Source organism: Monodon monoceros, unplaced genomic scaffold, assembly GCF_005190385.1.
Source record: "Monodon monoceros isolate NGI ecotype Baffin Bay Population unplaced genomic scaffold, NGI_Narwhal_1 Super_Scaffold_10, whole genome shotgun sequence".
Taxonomy (NCBI): domain Eukaryota; kingdom Metazoa; phylum Chordata; class Mammalia; order Artiodactyla; family Monodontidae; genus Monodon; species Monodon monoceros.
The window spans coordinates 273470-292207 of record NW_021703766.1 but is presented as its reverse complement, the minus strand read 5'-3'; the positions used below and the strand labels follow the sequence as shown (position 1 = coordinate 292207).

General features: G+C 62.3%; 2 protein-coding genes across 2 annotated transcripts; both read right to left on the bottom strand.

Moving 5' to 3' along the window:
- Nucleotides 1-54: 54 nt before the first annotated feature.
- On the bottom strand, nt 55-4641 carry SPATA2L (spermatogenesis associated 2 like). Its single transcript, XM_029203304.1, is given in 4 exon segments — nt 55-1755; nt 3608-3911; nt 4134-4576; nt 4579-4641. Coding segments are annotated over 4 exon segments (1734 nt in total). The 3' UTR covers nt 55-831.
- Nucleotides 4642-7736: 3095 nt separating this feature from the next.
- Nucleotides 7737-18536, bottom strand: VPS9D1 (VPS9 domain containing 1). The gene is given in 16 exon segments (XM_029203212.1): nt 7737-7996; nt 8283-8387; nt 9674-9758; nt 10029-10237; nt 10426-10555; nt 11631-11946; nt 11948-12140; nt 12556-12641; nt 12753-12840; nt 12944-12996; nt 13376-13438; nt 13513-13624; nt 14937-15099; nt 15552-15644; nt 17039-17114; nt 18394-18536. Coding segments are annotated over 16 exon segments (1965 nt in total). The 5' UTR covers nt 18493-18536; the 3' UTR covers nt 7737-7902.
- Between the last annotated feature and the right edge of the window lie 202 nt (nt 18537-18738).

Here is an 18738-nt window from a genome sequence, read left to right as displayed (position 1 = left end):
AGGCCCAGTTGGGCAGACCCACCCCCTCCAGCCCTGTGAGCGGGCTGGCGGCTGGCAGCTGGTGCATCTTTACCACGGGACCCAGGTGGGCTCTGGGGTGGGAGCCTTGGAGATCTCTCACCCTGCCTTCCGAAGCCGGACAGCAGGAAGATGTAGCAGGGAGGCTGCTGGGGTACTGATTGCTCAGAAGCCCCCACGCTCCACCCGGAAGTGGGGTGACAGCCTCTTGGGCTCCTTGGCTCCCTGTCTCCCGCCTGCTGTTCTCTGGAACTCTTGGGCACTCACGCTGGCTGGAGACTAGATCATTTCTCTTCTGTCCTTGGGTCCAGCTTCCCCGCCCAGCTCTGACTGGAGCCCATGGGGCTGGTCTCAGGCCAGCACTCAGCTCATTCAGTGCTGGTCTGTGACACCCATGGGGGACCAGGTCCCCTCAGCCGGGTCAGCCATGCACCTGGCAGAGCCCCTAGAATGGTCTTAGCAAAGCTCCGGGGCTCATGAGGTCACCTGAGCCCCTAAGGACACTCCTCTGTGGAGCACCCCTTTGGGCACTTGCAGGGAGCAGGTCAGGAGCTGCGGCGCTGGGGCCAGTGGTGGGCCGGGGAGGGGTGGGAGAGGAGGGAGACGGTGCTCCCTGGGGGCGGGCCGGCAGCTTTCCGAGGAAGACGGCCCCCACCTCTCACGTAGCGGGGTTGAGTCTCCATGCCCCCCGACCTGCCGCTGTGCTCAGCACCCCTGGGGGGGCAGGAGGAGCAGGGTGGCCAGTGGCCTGGGTCTGAGGAGGGATGAGGCCCAGAAAAGCACCACGGAACATGTCTCCAGAAAGCCCTGGGCCTAGGGCCAGGCGGGCCTAGGGGCATCGTAGAGCAAGGTGTCCACCTGGGCTCGCTGCAGCCACAGGCGCCGCTGGTGGTTTCCGTGCACGGCGCGCAAAGGGTGGCCCAGGCGGCAGGTGGCCAGGGTGGCACAGTGGGAAGTGTGCAGCTGGCGACACGTGTCACAGCAGAGGGTGGGGAGGGCGCCAGGGCCCAGGCAGCTGTGTGTCTGGTAGCCGGGGGGCTCGGGGACTCGTGGGGGGCTGGCCTGCTCAGGGGTGCCAGGGGCTTGGGGGGTGGCCAGGTCTCCAGGCCGACTGAGCAGCTCTTGGCGCAGTGAGAGGAGGGAGAAGGCCTCGGCCTCAGGCTCCTCCTCCGAGGCCGGGCTGCTGGCCTCAGCCTCCCAGGCCCCGCCCCCCACGCCCCCCACGCCCCACAGTCTGGCGCTCTGCTCCCAGAACAGAGGCTGGCAGGCTAGCTCCGAGGGGGGTGAGTCGAGGCCTGGCGAGGTTCGCCCGTATAGGCTGGTCTCGTCTGAGCCCTCATCCTCCTGCAGGTCCCGGTACAGGTCCAGCCGGGCCTGGCACCGGGCCGGGGAGCCACGGGGGGGAACAGGTGGTGGCTCTTCTTCGCGGGCTAGCCGCTGCTGCAGCCAGGCCACGCAGGAGGCCACATCCGCGCTGGCCCGCCGCGCCTGCAGCAGCTCCTCGGCTGGCAGCATGCTGGTGCCCAGCTGCGCCAGCACCTCGCCCAGGATCTCACACTCCAGCCGCAGGGCAAAGCAGCCCAGGGCCACCTGCACAAGCTGGCGGGCGGGGGGCAGGGCGGCCACCATAAGGCGGTGGTCGTCCCTGCGCACATAGCCCATCTTCTGGAAGCTCTGGATGAGGAGGTCCTCCGAGAGTGCGCCCTTCAGCACGTGCACGTAGCCCCCTGAGAAAGTCTGCAAGGGAGGGGGCCGGTCGGCCGCAGCCCACCCTCCCGCAGACCTGCCCCCGCCTCAGCTGCACTCTGGCAGTGGCTTGCTTTGGGGGCCACCATCCTCACCCCAGGGGGCAGCATGGCCCCAAGGCGGTCTGGGATGTGCTGATGCTCCCTCCAGAGGAGCTGTTTAAAAACATACATGCTGGGAGTTCCCTGGTGGTCTTGTGGTTAGGATTTGGCGCTTTCACTGCTGGGGCCTGGGTTCAGTCCCCGGTCGGGGAACTGAAATCCCGCAAGCTGTGCGGCCAAAAACAAAAAAACCATAGATGCTCAGGGCCACCCCCAGAAACTCTGATCTCACTGGCTGACGTAGGCCCAGGCATCACAATTTTTTAATCTAACACATTTCACCTGGGTCATAGAACAAACTAAATAAACAGGCCCTGTTGAGAAATCTCGCTGCCCTCTGGGTCCTCTCCACCTCCTCTCACCTGTGGGGGTTTGCTACTTTAGTTAGTTTCCCGTGTACCTGCTGAGTGGTCATGCAAACACACAAAGAATACAGGTGCTTATTTGCTCTGAGCAGGTAGCCTCCTAAACGCCTCATTCTGAACTCTGCTTTTCCAGTTTCTGAGAGCTTTCCCTAACACGACAGAGGCCTAACCATTCACTTTTCCAGCTGTGCAGCTTTCCACCACACGGATGGAACATCTGTAGTTTTTGGACGCTCCAGGCTGCAAAGGAACTAGAAGCGTCCCTAGGATGGTGATAACGTGTGTCTCGCGTGTCTACAGGTCTTTGATCCTGGGACCCTGTGAGTGTACCTTTGCTTACAGCTAATGAGAGGACCTCCACAGATGGGGCACTGCTGTAAGACTGTGCTCAGGGCTGTGCTCTCACCCCTCACAATGGACCTTGTGCTAGACTGTCCTTGTGTTTGCTTCATGGAGGAAGGAATGGATTCCAAAAGATTAGGTAACTTGCCCCAAGCCACAGAGCCGGCAGAAGCAGACCGCATCCAGGTCTGCCCAGTGCTGAAGCCCGTGAGCGTGTCAAGATCAGGCCTGTCTGTTCTGCTCTTGGCCCCCCATGGGGCTGCATCCTGCCCTCGTCTGAACCGATGAATGAAAGTCCTAGAGCCTCAGAACAGCAGGTGTCCCAGTGGAGCAGTGGGCTCCACGGCTCACCTCACTGAGAGGCTGCTGCTGCCATGGCAACCAGTGGAGGCGGACGCCCACGTGCCCAGTGACATCATTACCTTCCCACTCTTCTGAATTAGCTCAGAGCACAAGGCAGCCTGCCCCCTCCTGCCAGCCTGCAGCTCACCTGGAGGGGCCCGGCCAGCCCTGGGCTCAGCTCTACCCAGGCTGTGGGGTGAGCTAGGTACTTGTTTAGCCCGGCTCCACTAGGACATGCAGGGGCACCCCCAGCCCCTGCCTACTTCATAGGGGATAACCATGTCCTCTTCCACAAATGGAGCCACAAATCTCTCCTGGAGAGATTAGGGTGACCCTGGAATGCCCAGTCCATCCTGTGTGCCTGTCCTAGGATTTCTATGGTAACTGGGGCCACAAGGCCACTTTGGGGAGGGCAGTAATGCAAGCTTTAAGGACCAGGATCCCCCTCAGAAAGCAGGTATCCAAACAGGTGACCTCCACCCACCCCATGTTCTCAGCCCCAGGAGTACAAAGGGGAACATCGGCCAAGAGATGCTCCAACACGCCCAGGACCCCTCAGCACACTGAGCTCTCTGAAACCTATCAGCCTTTGAGGACACCTGAAATCCCTTATGCCCGACGGTAGCCACCGTCCCGATGGTAGCCAACTCCCAGTAGCCTGGGCAGGGGCCCCCACTCGGCTCGGCGCCCTACCTTGATGGTGGTGAACTCTTTCCTCCAAGGCAGCAGATATAGGTGCACGGCGGCCAACTCCAGCAGCTCGAAGGCGCGGGCCAGGCCGCGTAGCGCAGGGGCCAGGTCGGCGCGGCCCCACAGGCCATCGGTGAGTAGTGCCAGCGCGTCATCCTGCAGCGCCCCATGCAGGTCGAAGTCTTCCACCAGGATGTGCCAGAGCACGGCGCGTAGCGATGGGTCCCCGCACACGCCCGCGCGGCCGTGCCTAAGTTCGCGCTCCAGGCACAGACGGTAGTCCTCGGACAGCGAGCTGCTGCCCATGCTAGCGGGCGGGAATAGGGTATCAGGACGCAGAGGCCCCTCCCTGCCCGCTGCGCGCCTCCAGAGCCCTCGCCTGCATCCACAGGTCCCCCACCAACTGTGCGCCCCTGGTATCTACAGCACCCCCTTCCATGGAGACGTACGCCACCTGAGTCTCCCTTCCCGAACAGAGACCCCTTTGCCCAGCAGATCGTGCTGTGGGCCCGGAGAACGACAGCCCTACCTGTCTCTCACCAGCAGTCCCCGAGCGCCCGCTGCTCTGTTCGGGCCTCTCCAGCAGCACCTCGCTTCCGTCGGGCCGGCTCCACCCCTCGGCCGTGACGTTAGGGGCGGGGTCTCTTCGGGCACCGCCCCCTCCGCCAACGCGGACAGGGCGGGGCCTGGTGAGGGCCCGGGAGCACGAACCTCCACGGCCTGCGGAGCCAAGGACAGGGGGCACACCGCGGACGCTCCCACCGAGGCGGGCGCCGACCTCCCGAGCTGGACCCTCGGGAGCGCCAGGGTGCCGAGGAAGCAGGTACCGTGGCTCTTCGTGCGCCTGCTGGGAGCGGGGACCGGACGCGGGGCGGGGCAATCTCCTGGGGGCGGGGTTACCCCAACAGTGACAGGACCCTTCTCGTTGCCTAACGGGATTGACCAGATACGGGAGGGAGGGAGGGAGGGCGGGCTCGAGCCGCCCTCTGGCGGGGCCAGCGCTCCAGGTGGAAGCCGGCCGGGCGTTTCAGCGTCATTTAAAACTGCAACCTCAGGAGACTTTCCTGGCGGTCCAGTCGTTAGGACTCCGCTCTCCCACTGCTGGGGGCGCCGCACCCTCCTCGCCCCACCAAAAAACCCCAAAAAATCAGCAACCCGGGCCTCTTTGAGGCGGCGTGAAGGCGCCTTTCTGCCTAGGTCAGAGTCGCTTCCAGGCACCGGATCCGATGTTCTGCTCTGTATCCAGCCCTGCTTCTCCGCTCCTGCTCTGAGTGCTGTTTGCGTGGCCCCAGGTGTTCGCTGTTAACTGTTGTGTGCTACTCCAGGGAGCATGCTCTGTCTCAGTGTGCCACTTGAACCTGAGCAGGTCTTTGCACCGTCCTCCCTTAGAGGAGTAGTCCCATAGAAGACCCGTTGAATGGAAGTGACGTTGCGTGGCTTTCCAGGTTAAGTCATAAAACTGCCTTGCTGTCTTGAGACGCTCAATTTTGGGACCTAGCCACATATTGGGAGGAAAGCAGCTGCATGAAGGGGCCGAATAATGAAGGCTGAATGATGTCCAAAATCCATGGAACCCGGGAATGTGAGCATATTTGGAAATAGGATCTTTGGAGATATAATCAAGTTAAGACGAAGTCAGACTGGATTAGGGTGGACCCTAAACCCTGTCAGAATGATGTCTTTGTAAGGAGCAAGGTTACATACTTCGGGAGGAGGCATATGATGGATGCAGAGGCTTGCAGCTACAGACAGAGACTGCAGGAACCCCCGGAGCTGGACGAGGCAGGAAAGGGTTCTCGTCTAGCACTCTGCTGGGCCACGGCCCTGTGGACGCCTTGACTTCAGACTTCAGGGCTTTGAGAGTAAATTTTTGTTGTTTTAAGCTCCCCAGTAGCTAGTTACAGGAAACGAATGCAGGCCTCCCACAGCTGTTCCCACAGCCCTGAGGCCCTCGCTGATGGCAGACATGTAGACAAATCTCCAGATGACTCCAACCCCTTGATCTTGGGTCACCCCAACTTGGAAGCTGACCTAGCTGATGCTGCAGGTGGGGCAGAGACAAGATGTCCCCACTGAACCCTGCCGAGGTGGGAGTTTCACAAGCAAAGCAAATGGCTGTCCCATGTTTAAGCCAGTGAGTGGGCTGGTTTGTTACACAGCAGGGGGGTGGATGCCACACTGCCTCAGCGCCAGCTGCGTAGGGGTCCTCCTGTGACCCTGGGCTATAGCCGGGCGGAGCAGATGGGTGGCAGGGTCAGTTAATACCTACCTTTGCCAGGACCGCAGCTCCCCGGACCACCGCCCAGCACGCTGCACACTGTGTGGCTGGGTCCAGTCTCCCAGGCAACACCACTCTCCCGATCATCCAGCTTTCTCATCTTCACCAGTTCAGCGCAAGGGAAGGTCTTGTGTTTTAATTTGCATTTCTTGATTTTAAAAATGACTTTAAACACCTCTTCTTATGCTGATGAGCTTTTTAAAGTTCTTCTGAAGACAGCCTGTTCACAGCCGTTGCTATTTTCCTGACTGGGGCTCCTGCCTTTTTCGTGTTGATCTGGAGGAATTTCTGTGTGAAGAATCCATCACTCACCGTCTTACGAACGGCTGTAGGCTGGGAGAGGCTGAAGGACTGGCCCAGAGCCAGCAGGAGGAAGGCCGTCTGATCAGCGCCTCCAGAGAGCTCCCCAAAGCCAGCAGGAGCGCCCACGGTCAGGCTTCGCTCCATCGTCCACCTGCTCTATGAAAGGGGGCTTAAAATCCCATCCTTGAGACCGCCAAGGCCTGGAGCAGGGGGGTCATCCTCCCCAGGCTTCATGGCTGGCTGGGCCTCGTGTCCAGGACTGGGGGGCTTCCTTTGGAGAGGGCAGGGACTCAGGGACTGAGAGCTTTGAGGGCAGGGCAGGGTGAGCAGGCGGGTGCCTGCCTGTCGTTCCTGGGGTGCTGGTGGGCAAAGGCTCCCGAAAGAGGCAGCTGCCCCCGGAACTCAGGTTGGCCTTCCCTTGGGGTCACGTCCCCGGCCCCCTCTGGCCTCCGGAGTCAACCTGCTGGGCTCAAAGAGAGCTCTGCCACCGGGAGCTGTGGCCTGGAGAAGGCGTTTCCCCTTCTGTGCCTCACTTTCCTCACGAGGTTCCCGCACAGCCTTGGGACACTGCGTGCACAGAACACACAGTCAGGTCCAGCTGGGCCTTCCCCAGGGACCCACACGCTGCTCCCACACCACTTTCTGCCATGGTGACAGATGCTGCCTGGGGCTGGGGCCGGGCCACCTGCGTGTGTTCCCCACCTGGAGAGCAACATGACTCCTGGGAACCCTTCGGGAGGAGTGGTCCGGGCTCAGATCCTGCCCAGTGATGACCTCTGACCCTGCCAACCTGCTAGGCACCCCCAAGTGTGTCCAGTGCTAGAAGGAGCAGCCCCACGGATCCCACTCCTGGGCAGAGGTCTGGGAGGCAGGCTGGGCTTGGCGATGGCCCCAGGGGCCTCTGGGACCCTCTGGCTCTGGCTGGTTGGCTGGGAGTGGCTGTGCTGCCCAGTCCTCCGCCCGGCCAGTGGGACGGGGAGCAGGTGAGCCGCGCTGACGGAGACACCAGTGACCTCTTTATTTCCAGCTGGGTCAGTGGTTGCCCAGGGGCCTGTAACAGTCAGGGTGGGCAGGTGGTGGGGCTCCTGGCAGGCGCCAACCCTTGGGTTCACACCGACCCTGAAGTGGCTGAGTGGGGGTGGGGATTCGCCAGGGGTCTCAGGATGTCTGTGCCCATTACCAAGGGTGGGAGTGTGGCTCAGAGCTCCCACACATGGGCGGGTGCCCTGGGGACACCTGGGTCTCCAGGACAGAGTGGTCAGTGACCAATAAACAGCACAGTCTAAACCCACCTGGGCCCCAGGCCTCTTGTGGGGTGACAAGCTCTCTTCTCGACTCAGACAAGAACCTGGCTCAGGGAGCTCCGCGTGTCACAGGGGACGGGAAGGGAGAGAAGCAGACCTGCCCTCGGTCAGGCCCACGGCCCCTCTGTCCTTGGGCTTGCGGGGCCTGCAGGGTGTCAGCGGACTGAGCCATTGGAGTGTGCAGGCCCCAGGGGCGCCCAGTTTCCCTGCACGGGGCCTCTCACAGGTGGGGACAGGAAAGAGAAGGGTCTGGTTCCTGGGAGCTGACTCGGGTCAGCCCCATCGTATCCGGAGCAGAGGGGCCTCCTTGAGCCTTAGGGGCTGATGTCAGGCGGGGGCGAGAGCCCCACCTCGGCCAGCCCACCGCCCCACGCAGGTGCCTCTGGGCCAGTCCTTGGCCAGCCCGTCCTCTGCTACTTGCCCAGGGCCCGCCGGGGCAGCAGCTCCACGTAGCTCAGGGCGCTCTGCAGTGACGTCAGGCAGTAACCCTCCTCTCCGATCAGGTACCTGCACGGAGGTGGCACAAGCACCTGTCACTGGAGGGATGCAAGGAGACCCTGACATTCTGGAAGGGGCACCTGCCCTGGCGGGGCAGAACCTGGATGCTGAGGTCCCACGGGCTGTCAGGGCGCTGGGCTGGGGGACGGCCCACTCCCCAGGCAGACGCTGCTCAGGGGATGGCCCCATGGCTCCTCTGGGCGGTGTGCTGGGTGAGGGGCAGGGAGAGGGGCCGTGGGCCCCGTGCATGGGTGGGAGCACGAGCTCAGCCCCCACGCTGGCCCGAGGCTCCCACCTCTCGTGGATGAACTCCTCCAGGGCTGCACACTCCGACACCAGCTGGGGGAGGCCACTCCTCAGCGCCACAAAGGACAGGATGGGCAGCAGGTCGTCGGCGCCACTGTTGGGGAGACGCAGAGCCGGCCAGGAGGCTCCAGGGACCGGGGGCGCTGCTCAGTCCCCACAGCCCTGAAGCCTCCCAGCTAGGTCCCTGGAGCAGCTTTGGGCTTGCTGGATGCTGTCCCCGTGCCTCTCCTGCCCACCGGCCTCAGGGGGCTGGGGGTGGGCTTGGGTCAGCGTGACAAGAGACCACCCGGGATCGCTGAGGCCATCCTGAACGGGGACCCTGTGCCGCAGAGCCCAGGGCTGGACCAAGGAGGCCCCACGGTGAAGCTCTCCCGTGAGCTGGCCCGAGCCCTGGGACGGGAGGACGGAGAGGATAGCCCGTGTCCCAGGCAGCCTGCTCACTCCTGGGATCAGGGTCACTCACGTACCACTCCAGGTACCCCAGACCCTCCCTAAGAAGCACCTAAGTGAGGGAGGGAGGCCTTGGGGGATGCTCAAAACCCTGGCGAAGGGCCCACGGGCCAGTACTTTTGGCGAGGAGCACAGCGGCAGACTGGTTTGAACCTGATGACCAACCAGGGACTCCTGCCCCCACCTCCCTGGGTGCCACACACCTGCAGGGACACACAGCGACCCCCCCCCCCCCCCCACTCCTTGGATGTCCTGAGGAGAGAGAGAGCGCTGGCGTGGGGTTGCAGCTGGGACTCGGAAATGCTTTCAGTTCTGGGGCCCTTTCACCTGCTGCAACTTTTTCGGAGACCAGATGGTACAATAGTGATGGTGGCCGGTGAGAGCCAGGTGGGTCCCCCGGCCTGACCCCGCAGCCCACCCAGCTGGCTGCAAGGACAGGTGCTTTCAGGACGACCCCGGTCTCTGGCACAGGGTGAGGGTCACCAGCCCCAGGTGGGCGCCAGGGCCAGGGCAGGCTGCTGGCTACAGGCTGGTGCAGGTGAGATAAGGCAGAACCCAGGTGGGGAAGACCCCTGCCCACCTCAGGAGGCTGGGGCAGGGGCAGTGCAGGAACCCCAGGCTGGGGCTCAGCACAGGGGACGGGCTCTTCCCCAGGACAGGACCGGGGCGGCTTCCCCAAGCATGCACCTGAGGGGGGCACACGCCACCGGGTTAGCGAGGGGCCGGACCGCGTCGTCAGCAGGGCTGGAGCCCGGGGTCTTTGGTGGAAATGGGCCGCACTCTCCTCAAGGAGAAGCAGGGCCAGGCGCCGGGCGGGAACCCGAGGCGCCGGGGCCAGGGCCTGGGTGGCAGGGTTCCCGCTCCCCTGGCCTCTGAAGGCAGCCCCTCCCGCCCAGTCCCCACCACAGGCCGCGGCCTCCTGGGACTCACATGGCGGCGATGCCCGGCTGGGGCGCAGCCTCGCGAGCCCGGGAGTAGTCCTCCGCGCAGGCACAGGTGACCCGCAGGGCCCGCACTGCGTCGCAGAAGCCAGGCTTCGGGTGAGGGGCTGGGGACCTCGTCCCGGTACGGCCCCGGGCGCCGCGCCACCCCCGTCGCGTGCAGGTCTGGGCAGAGCCTGGACCACCACCACTCATGTCCCACGGGACACACACCCCCCGGACTGGAGAAGGGCCTGCCGCTGAGGGCTGAAGGCGCAGACTCCAGTCGCCCTCCGGGACGGGACTCGACTCCGTCTCATCTGACTCCCTTCTCCCTTTCCTCCAACCAAACCGTCCCCCCTCACCAATGCACTCCAGCTTCTTCTGGGGGCAGCTCTCCAGGACCAGCAGCCCTAGCTCCTGGGCGGCAGCACAATACGGGTAGGCGCCGCCCGCTGTGGCTTCGGGGTCCCGGGGGAGGAGCTTGGTGGGGACGCCGACGGCCGCCGGGGGCGCGTTCCCGTACAGCTCCATGCTCCTGCTCAGGGCGGCCTCCCGCAGGCGGTGAACGCTCCTGTGGCAGAGAGGGGCCCGGCTCAGCGGCCCAGGGCCCCGCCCGGGAGGGGACAGGGGCGGGGCTGGGGAAAGCTGGCCATGCCCCGAGCCGTGGGAGGGTGCGCGTGGCACCGCCTGCACATGCGCAACACCTGAGGAGGCCTGGGAGGAAGGCAGCTCAGGGACGCACACGTGGCGGGGCCGTACCTGTACACGGCCAGCAGCAGGGGCCACAGCGGGGAGAAGAAGGGCTCCTCGATACAGGCCAAGCAGCGGTCTTTGGAGGCGGCCGTGTTCAGGCCTTCAAAAGCCAGGAGGGTCAGCGAGAGCAGCCTGTCTGCCGGGAGCAGAGCCGGTACAGAGGCACTGTGGGGACAGCTGGGACCTCTAGCCCCGCTGGCGGCCCCTGGAGGCCTCTCCCACCCGCAGCCAACCTGGGGTGCCCAGGCAGGGTCCCCACCTGCCTGCCCCTCCCTGCTGCCCCAGAGCCAGGCTTGGGATGGGCAGAGCCACAGGTAGCTTCCCGGCTCAGCAGGAGGGGCTCTGCCTGGCCCTGCCTCCCCCCACTTCTAAACGCTACGGCCCAGGTCGGTGCAGGGAGTCAGGGCCCTCATCCCTAGGGGGTCACAAGGTCATATGCAGCTCCGCCAGGGGGCCAAGGAGACAAGCCTGGAAGGGAGGGCATAAGACAGCTTCTTTCTGAAAAGGGTCTGTACCCCAAACTGGGGCACCCAGAGGACCGTCAGAAGCATATCTGAAGACAAGAAATCTGAGGCCCAGGGAGATGAAGGAACCCGCCCCCCACCGGGGAGGAAGGGGTGCTCACCCAGAGTCTCCCAGACAACACAGGCCCCTGACTGCTGGGACTCTCGCTGGTTCTCAGGAAACCCTCACAGCCTTCCTCCTTGGAAGGGACGTGAAGTCCCTTGCCACCCTGGGCTCCTTATGGAACACACACACGCTTCTCAAAATGGAAAAACCTAAGATGAGCCGCCACCAGGCCGCACAGACCTAGAGCCCTGGGTTTGGAAGGGTGGGGGTCGGACCTAATGGGGCAGCTAGGACCACCTGGCAGCCAGAGGCCCTGACAGCAGACCCTCCCCCAAACACAAGACTGAAATGGACCCGGCTGTCCTCCCTATGTGGCCCCGTGAGGAGACAGCCAGGGATGGAGGGAGACCCTGGCCACTGCCAGCGCCAGCTGCTCTCTGGGCAGGGTGTGTGCCTCTCTGCTGAACTGGACACGTGGCCCCAGGGGAGGGCTCTGCAGAGCAGGGCCAGCCTGGATGCCACCCACAGGAAGGCTCCACCGGACCGGGCCCATCCCAGGCCTCTGACAAGCTTTCCGAGGATGTGGGCTTTGGACAGCGCAGTTCCCCCACCACCCACCCGGCCTGTGGCGCGGACCTCACCGATGGCGTCGTGTATGTCCTGCACGGTGCCCTTCAGCTGCTCCAGCAATGGCTCCTTCCTCACCCCTGGGGGCTGGGGCTCAGACTGCCCCCCAGGGCCCCGGCCCCTCCTCTCAGGAGCAGCCAAGAACTGTTCCAGGTCCCCGAAGGAGCTGTCGTTGCCCGGCAGGTCGGATGAAGTGTCCGCCAGGGGTGAGGGAGGCCCCGCGGGGCTGCCGTCTGCCCCTCTGTCCGGGTTGCCGGGGTGGGGTGGGGGGATGGGGGCGCTGGCGGAGGCGCCGTCTGTGGGCCTTTGGGCTGGGCTGGGCTCCGGGGGGGGAGGGCATACAGTAGAGGCTCTGAGAGGGCCGGAGCCGCCGGCTTCCAGGAGCCAGCAGCCCGTCGGCGTCGGGGGGCAGGGAACGGCAGCCCAGGGCCGAGGCAGCGCCCCTGCTCACGATGGGGTACAGCGCCCGGTACACGGCGCACTGGAGCTTCTTCAGGAGCTGCGAGATGGGGTGGTCGGGGACGCTGTGAGTAGGGGGAGAGGCAGTGTGTGAAGGCAGCCCCGTCGGGCTGGGGCTGCAGTCCCCTCGCTGGGTGACCCGGGGGCTGAGAAGGCCCGCCAGCCCTGCGAGGCCCTTACCCGACCCCCACCCAATGGCCACGTGGCCCCGCCGTGAGGGATTTCAGAGAAGGGACGCATGGACTAGTCCTCGCGGCTGAATGTTGCTGGTAAGGCCTGTCCCGCCCCTCTGAGAAGCCAGGAGGCCCGTGAAAGGCCATCCGCGGACAGGAGACCCCGGGGTCACAGGCGGGGGCCTCCGAGAGAGCCAGCGTGGCCTGCTGCCCGTGCGGTCACCCCAGACTGCCTCGCTCCTCTCTCCTTCTTAATCCTTTTCTCCGCCATCAGCCTGCAGCCGGGGGAGGGGCCGACGGCCGGTACCTGAGCAGGTGGGAGACCAGGCTGGTCACCAGGGACAGGTCCCCTGGGCTCCTCTTGAGCTTGGCCTTCCAGCGCTTTGGCCAGTCCTGCAGGACAGGAGACCTTGGGGGAGAGCCCGCGGGAAGCCCCTCCTCCCAAGCCAAGGCCGCGCCCAGGGGCCCAGGCCTCCCTGCGGACTCCCAGCCCCGCGCACTCACGTGGTCTTGCTCGTACTCGAGGATGGCGGCGTAGAGGGCCCGCTGCTCCCGGTCCTCAGGGGTCAGGGCAACCTGGCTGCAGAACCTCCTGGGAGAAAGGACAGGTCTGAGGGCCTCAGGGCTGGACAGGTGGGCGCGGGAGTCCCCACCTGGCCCCCCCAGTAGTCCCGGGACCGAAGGCGGAGACGCACCTGTTGGCGGCCTCCTGGAGCCGCAGCCGGCGCTCCTCCATCTTCCTCTGCAGCTGGGGCGGCAGAGTCAAGGCCCTTCCGACGCGGCGTGCACGAACCCCCCGGCGTCCCAGCGCCCTGCCGGACACGGGGCCCGTTGGGATGGGTGGGAGGAGGGGCTGGGCCAGAGGACAGGCCCGCTCAGGGAGGGAAGGCAAGTCCTAGTCGACCTGAGGGGTGGAGAGGAGTCTGTGGGTGCTGGGAGGGGCAGGGTGGCCTGTGCAAAGGCCGGGAGGCGAGAGGAAGCGGGGCTGGGCAGGAACCACCCACTGAGGACAAGTGTCTCCGAAACTGGAGGAACTCTGTTTCCACACCTGAACCCTGGCATCTTTACTTCCCTGTCCCCTCCCTCAGCTGAAGCCTCTGCACACTAAGGATGCACGGAAAGGATACTGTCTTCTCCCGGGCTTTAGCGATCACCAGGTTCTCCATCACGTGCCGCTGCAGGGACAGGGTCTAGGACGGGGAGGGTGGAGTTAGGCCTACTGCCCCCGCGGCCCTCAGTCCAGACCCTCCTGGACTCCGCTCACCAGGGATGTCTTCTGCATGGCCTGGCTGGGGTCCAGACGGGCCATCCTGGCCTCATAGGCAGCCTTCAGCTTCTGATTCTGCAGGGAGGCCTCCTCCAGGGGTGTCAGCTCCCTGGAATGGTGACAAGCTGCTGTCCAGGCTCCAGGAAGCCCAGGAATGCTCTGGTCACCTGAGGTCCCTTCCTGGCCCTGCCCTGAGACCGGAAGGTGAGGAGGTGGTGATGGGGGCAGGCAGGAATGTAAAGGAGGGAGGAGGTCTGGGGTGGGCGGGAGACACCTGCCTCCCTGAAACATGGCCCTACTGCCTGGATTCCAGACCTTTATGCACACCAGTCACATGTGTTTATTAACAGCATGAAACTCTGTGAAGGCACCATGTGAGCCAAACAGCTAGATTAGTTTGCAACCCATGAAAGAGGGGTAGGGGTGGGGGGTGTTTCACAGCTACTTGGTAACAGCCACCAACAGCCCCCTCACCATCAAAACTTATGGTCCCACGTCTTCCTGCTTTCATGGGTGGGAGGAGGTAAGTCGTGGGGACACAAGACTATACTGAGATGGAAGTCTGGTGCCTGGCCCTGCCCCAGAACTGCACTTGGAGAGACAGGGTGTAGCTGTGGCTCAAGGCCTGGCAGCAGCAGCAGCAGGAAGAGCCCATCCTCTTGCTTATCCTGCTGGGATTCTGGCATCTGTGTCTCAGTGTCTTTCACCAGTTCTAGAAAATTGCTTTCATCTCCTCAAGTAACGCTCCTCTCACATTTTCTTTCTCATCTTTCTTTGGAATTCCAATAACCCCTTAGACCTTCCATGTCTTTTTGTGTGTGTGAGCCATTCAGGGTATCTTTTAACCTTTTATCCAATTCTCTAATTCTGTCTTCAGCTGGGTCTACTCTGCTGTTTTAAACTTGTCCCCTTCTTTTTGTGTGCGTGTGTGTATGTTTACAGGAGGATATAATTTGTTGCCATTTCTGATTAGTGTTTAAAAATAATTTCAGTATTTTTGTTTCTACTTGGTTCTTATTTGACCCCTATTATAAATTCTATTTGACCCCTATTATAAGTCAGATTTTATAGCTTCTTGTTCCCTGCAGGTATTTTCAAACTTGCTTTTTATTTCTCTGAATACGGAAAGCGTGATTGTATTATAATCTGTGTCCCATAACTCTATCTGAAGACTTTACAAGTCTGTTTCTGCTACCTCTCGTTTACAGTTTCTTGATTCTTTCTGTGCTTGGTTATCTTTGACTATGTACCACTCATTTTATGAAAGTTGAAGGTGCTTTGCTCCAGAGACAATTTGCATTTGTTTCTGCCAGGCACCAGGTATTTCCATTCTGGGATCCCTTTTGACTAAATCTACCATGGTTAGCTCACTTTGCCTCTAAACCCAGGCTTAGCCCACCTTCTGTTCTGACCCATCTTACTTCTTAGAGCTTTGTGACTCTACAGCCTGAAGCTTCTGGAAGATCTCAGGCGGCAGAAATGGAGAGAGCTTCCCTCCCTCATCCGAGTACACCCGGCGGTGTCGGCTGGTAGGAGAGGGGACGGGGGCAGCCACAGGCATGGCTGGCCTCAGGCATGTTTTCCCTGTAAGACATACGTAGCCAAGGGTCTGCACAGGGGCCTGACATTCCACAAAGGAGATGCAGACTTGGGACTTCCCTGGTGGCTCAGTGGTTAAGAATCCGCCTGCCAATGCAGGGGACACGGGTTTGAGCCCTGGTCCGGGAAGATCCCATGTGCTGTGGAGCAACTAAACCCATGTGCCACAACTACTGAGCCTGCGCTCTAAGGCCCGCGAGCCACAACTACTGAGCCTGTGTGCCTAGAGTCTGTGCTCCGCAACAAAGAGAAGCCACTGCAATGAGAAGTCCACGCACTGCAACAAAGAGTAGCCCCCACCCACTGCAACTAGAGAAAGCGTGTGCACAGCAATGAAGACCCAACGCGGCCAAAAAATTAATTAATTAAAAAAAAAAAAAGACATGCAGACTTGGGGGGTGGGGATGCCCTAAGAAAGCTTTCTGCCGGACACCCACCAAGTTTGGCAGCTGTCGACTGGGCCCTCTCCAGACACTGCTCAGCCAGCTTCAGCATCTTCGAGGTGTCAGGGGTCACAGTTTCCCCAGCTTCTGGGGAGCAAGCGACAAGAAGGGTGGTCACCATCACCTCTATCACTAGTCAGATTCTTGCTGGGATAGAAACAAAGGAGAGCCCACTTCCTCCTCATCTCTGACCATCTGCCCTGGGTTTACCTCCTGGCCCTGTGTGTGGCTGTCCTGTCCTCTCGCCTGGGCCATCAGAGCCTTCTCTGTAACTAACTGGGCCTTTTCTCCTCACTGACGGCTTCACTTTACTCACAGCCCCTCCTCCAGGTGGGCCCTGCAGTCAGCACGGCTGTTTCACAGAAAGAGTTTCAAAACCCATCTCCCGCCCCCTGGCTGTGTCCAAGCTCACCCCTGGTGCAGCTAGAGGACTTCTGTTCTGCACTCCCTCTGGGAATCGCTCCTATCAGCAAACTCACGGTGTAGGAGCTGCCACCTGACACTCTCCCCTGGACCCCACCAGACCTGATCCACCCCCGCTCCCGTGACGGCCAGACCCTCACCACACCCTCGTTCAGCCACGTTGCTCCCATTGCAGTGGCCCTCACCCACTCAGTCCTGCCCTTCTCTGAGGGCTCCCTGACCTCGCAGGTCTCTCCTCTAGGACGACCCCTCGCGGCTGCTCCCACCGTGCCCTCCTCCCAGTGCCCAGAGCTCTGCTGAGCTCCCTAGCTCCCCAGGGTGGAGACTCCCACCTCTCCCTGACTGCTGTCGGGCTGCTGGACACCTCGAGCAGAATGTGCTCCTGACAGAGACCTCAATTCCTCCCTCATGTCTGCTCCTGCCACCTCCCGCACTGCCTCCTGTGCTCCCTGGCCCTCCCCCCCAACTCGGGGCAGCTCACTGTCCGCTCAGAATGTTTGGTGAGGCCCATCTTTAGAGAACATGCCCCAAGCCCTTCACTCCTTCCACCTCCAGGCAGTCCCACCACTGCTGTCCTCACTGTGGGAGCCTCCTGGAGGATCTGCTCCCATGCCGGCCTCTCCCCACAAAGCCTCCGCGAGCTTCGCCTCGTGCCAGAACAACCCCAGGCCCATCCCAAGGGCCGACCGGCCCCAACTGCACCTTCCCCTCTCCAGCCTGCCGACCCTTCTTGTGTCTGGCACCCTCTCGCCTCAGGGCCTTTGCAGCGCCCTCTGCTGGGATGCTGCCCCCAGCCCTCAACCATCGTGCAGCTCACTCGTCCCTGGACTGAGGTTCAGCGTCCAGTCTTTGGTCACGTCCCAGCCCATCTCCATCCCCTCAGTCACGGCAGCCGGCCCTTCCTGCTCCCTGCTGCGCTCATGCTTACTGAGCGCTCAGCCGTCCACCTTCGACTAATGGCGCGGCAGGCAAGGCACAGGACACCCCCAGGCCTGGGGCCCTGGGACCCATCAAAGGCTAAGCTGTCCACGGTCTGCCCGGTCTGGGAGGAGCTGTACCTTTGGAAGTCTCCACTTCTTCTAGCAGCACCTGGGAGATGTAGTGGACGCTCCTCAGGTATTCTGTATATGCCTCCTGTGCCCAGGGAAGAGAAATGGCAGCGGTCAGGCCAGTAGAGGCGCATAATTCCATCATGCCTGCTCGGTGCCCTTGTGGAAACACAGGAACAGTGGTGCCTGCTTATCTGTGAGATACACCTGCAGTGGCCGAGCCGGTTCACTGGTAACTGCTCTGCTGGGGCATGGAGAGTACCCCTCTTCTCTAGACTTGAAGCTGGCATCACTGCCTTTCTCTCCAGTACAGGAAGGAACGGAGGTTCTCTGTCAGTGGGCCAGGGTAAGGAGCCTTGGCAGGTGCTGCCATTTTCCACTGTATGCAACAAGTTCTCTTCCTGTGTAACTCAGGGGCCATTCACTCAGTGGCTTTAGAAAAATATTTCTTGGAAGGTGAATCAGGGAGTGTGTTGTAAACCTCAGAATGCCTTTCTGACTCGGATTCTGGGAGATCCTTTCCCGAACCCCAGAGTAAGTATTCCCTGGGCACGCAGCAGTCTGACACTAGAATGTCAGTATTTTCAAGAGGGTGACCCTGCCGCCCTGTTCAGGGCTCCCTGATAGAGCTCAGGGCGTTTGGAACCATAGCATGGTGCTTTGCTTTTTGTTTGTTTTGCTGCATCCCAGTTCTCAAATTACCCACTTTTAAGTCTACACCTCAGATAAGGATAAAATGGGTTCCGGGAAGGATTTCTGACTTGTGGGGGCATTTGCTGCCCTAGGATCCCGACTTGGGGAAGGCAGCGGATGGAAGACCGGAATGCCTTTCGGAGGCACCCGCGGCCTCCTCCCCTCCTTGGGCAGCCCGGTGTGACTCAGCCGGCTTTTCCAGGCGGTCGCCACCCTTAGGATTAACACTCGTTCTTGGAGACAAGCCACACCCCTCCCCCGCCGGCATTTCCTTCCAAACAAGCGCTGAAGGCGACTGGAAAGCCGCAGCTAACCTCTTATGGATACCGTCCCCTTCGGGAATCTGACTAAAGCTACAGGGCCCGCCCCCAAACTATACAAACACACGGGATTGTCTGCCAGATACACTTTGGAGGGCTGCTTCACGGACCCCCCTGAGTCCCCTTCACAAATGAAAACACCTCTTCTCATATTCCCGACTTAATGAACAGACGGGAAAACTGAGGGCTGGAACCCACGGGAGCTGTCCAAGGTCACGGCCGAAGCCCGAGCCCGCGCCCCGGAGCCTTCGGAGAGGCCTGGAGGCGCCCACCCCGCAGCCCCGCCCTCGCCCACGCCCACCGGGCTGCCGCGGGTCGGCTACCGCCCCCGCCTCGCCCCGCCCGCCTCACCCGGGGCCGGTTGCCGGTGTCCAGCTCGATGGCCCCGTTGGCCAGCTTCATGGCGCATTGAAGCGGTTTCACCGCGCCGTCCCCGACCGCAGCGGCCATGGCGCCGGCGGAGTAGGCCGTGGCGGCCGAGGGGCGGGGCGGGCGGCCCGGATACCGGAACGCGGCGTGCGCGGGCGCGGGTGTCGCCCGAGCCCCTGACCGCCGGAAAAGGCGGTACCGACGTGAGGCCACTTCCGGCAGCCCTGCCTCCCGACGCGCGGCGCGCTCCGCTCCTGGAGCCGAAGGGGCGGAGGTGGGGGGGACGGAACTCTCAAATAACCTCCTCCCGCAGTTGCCACGACAGTG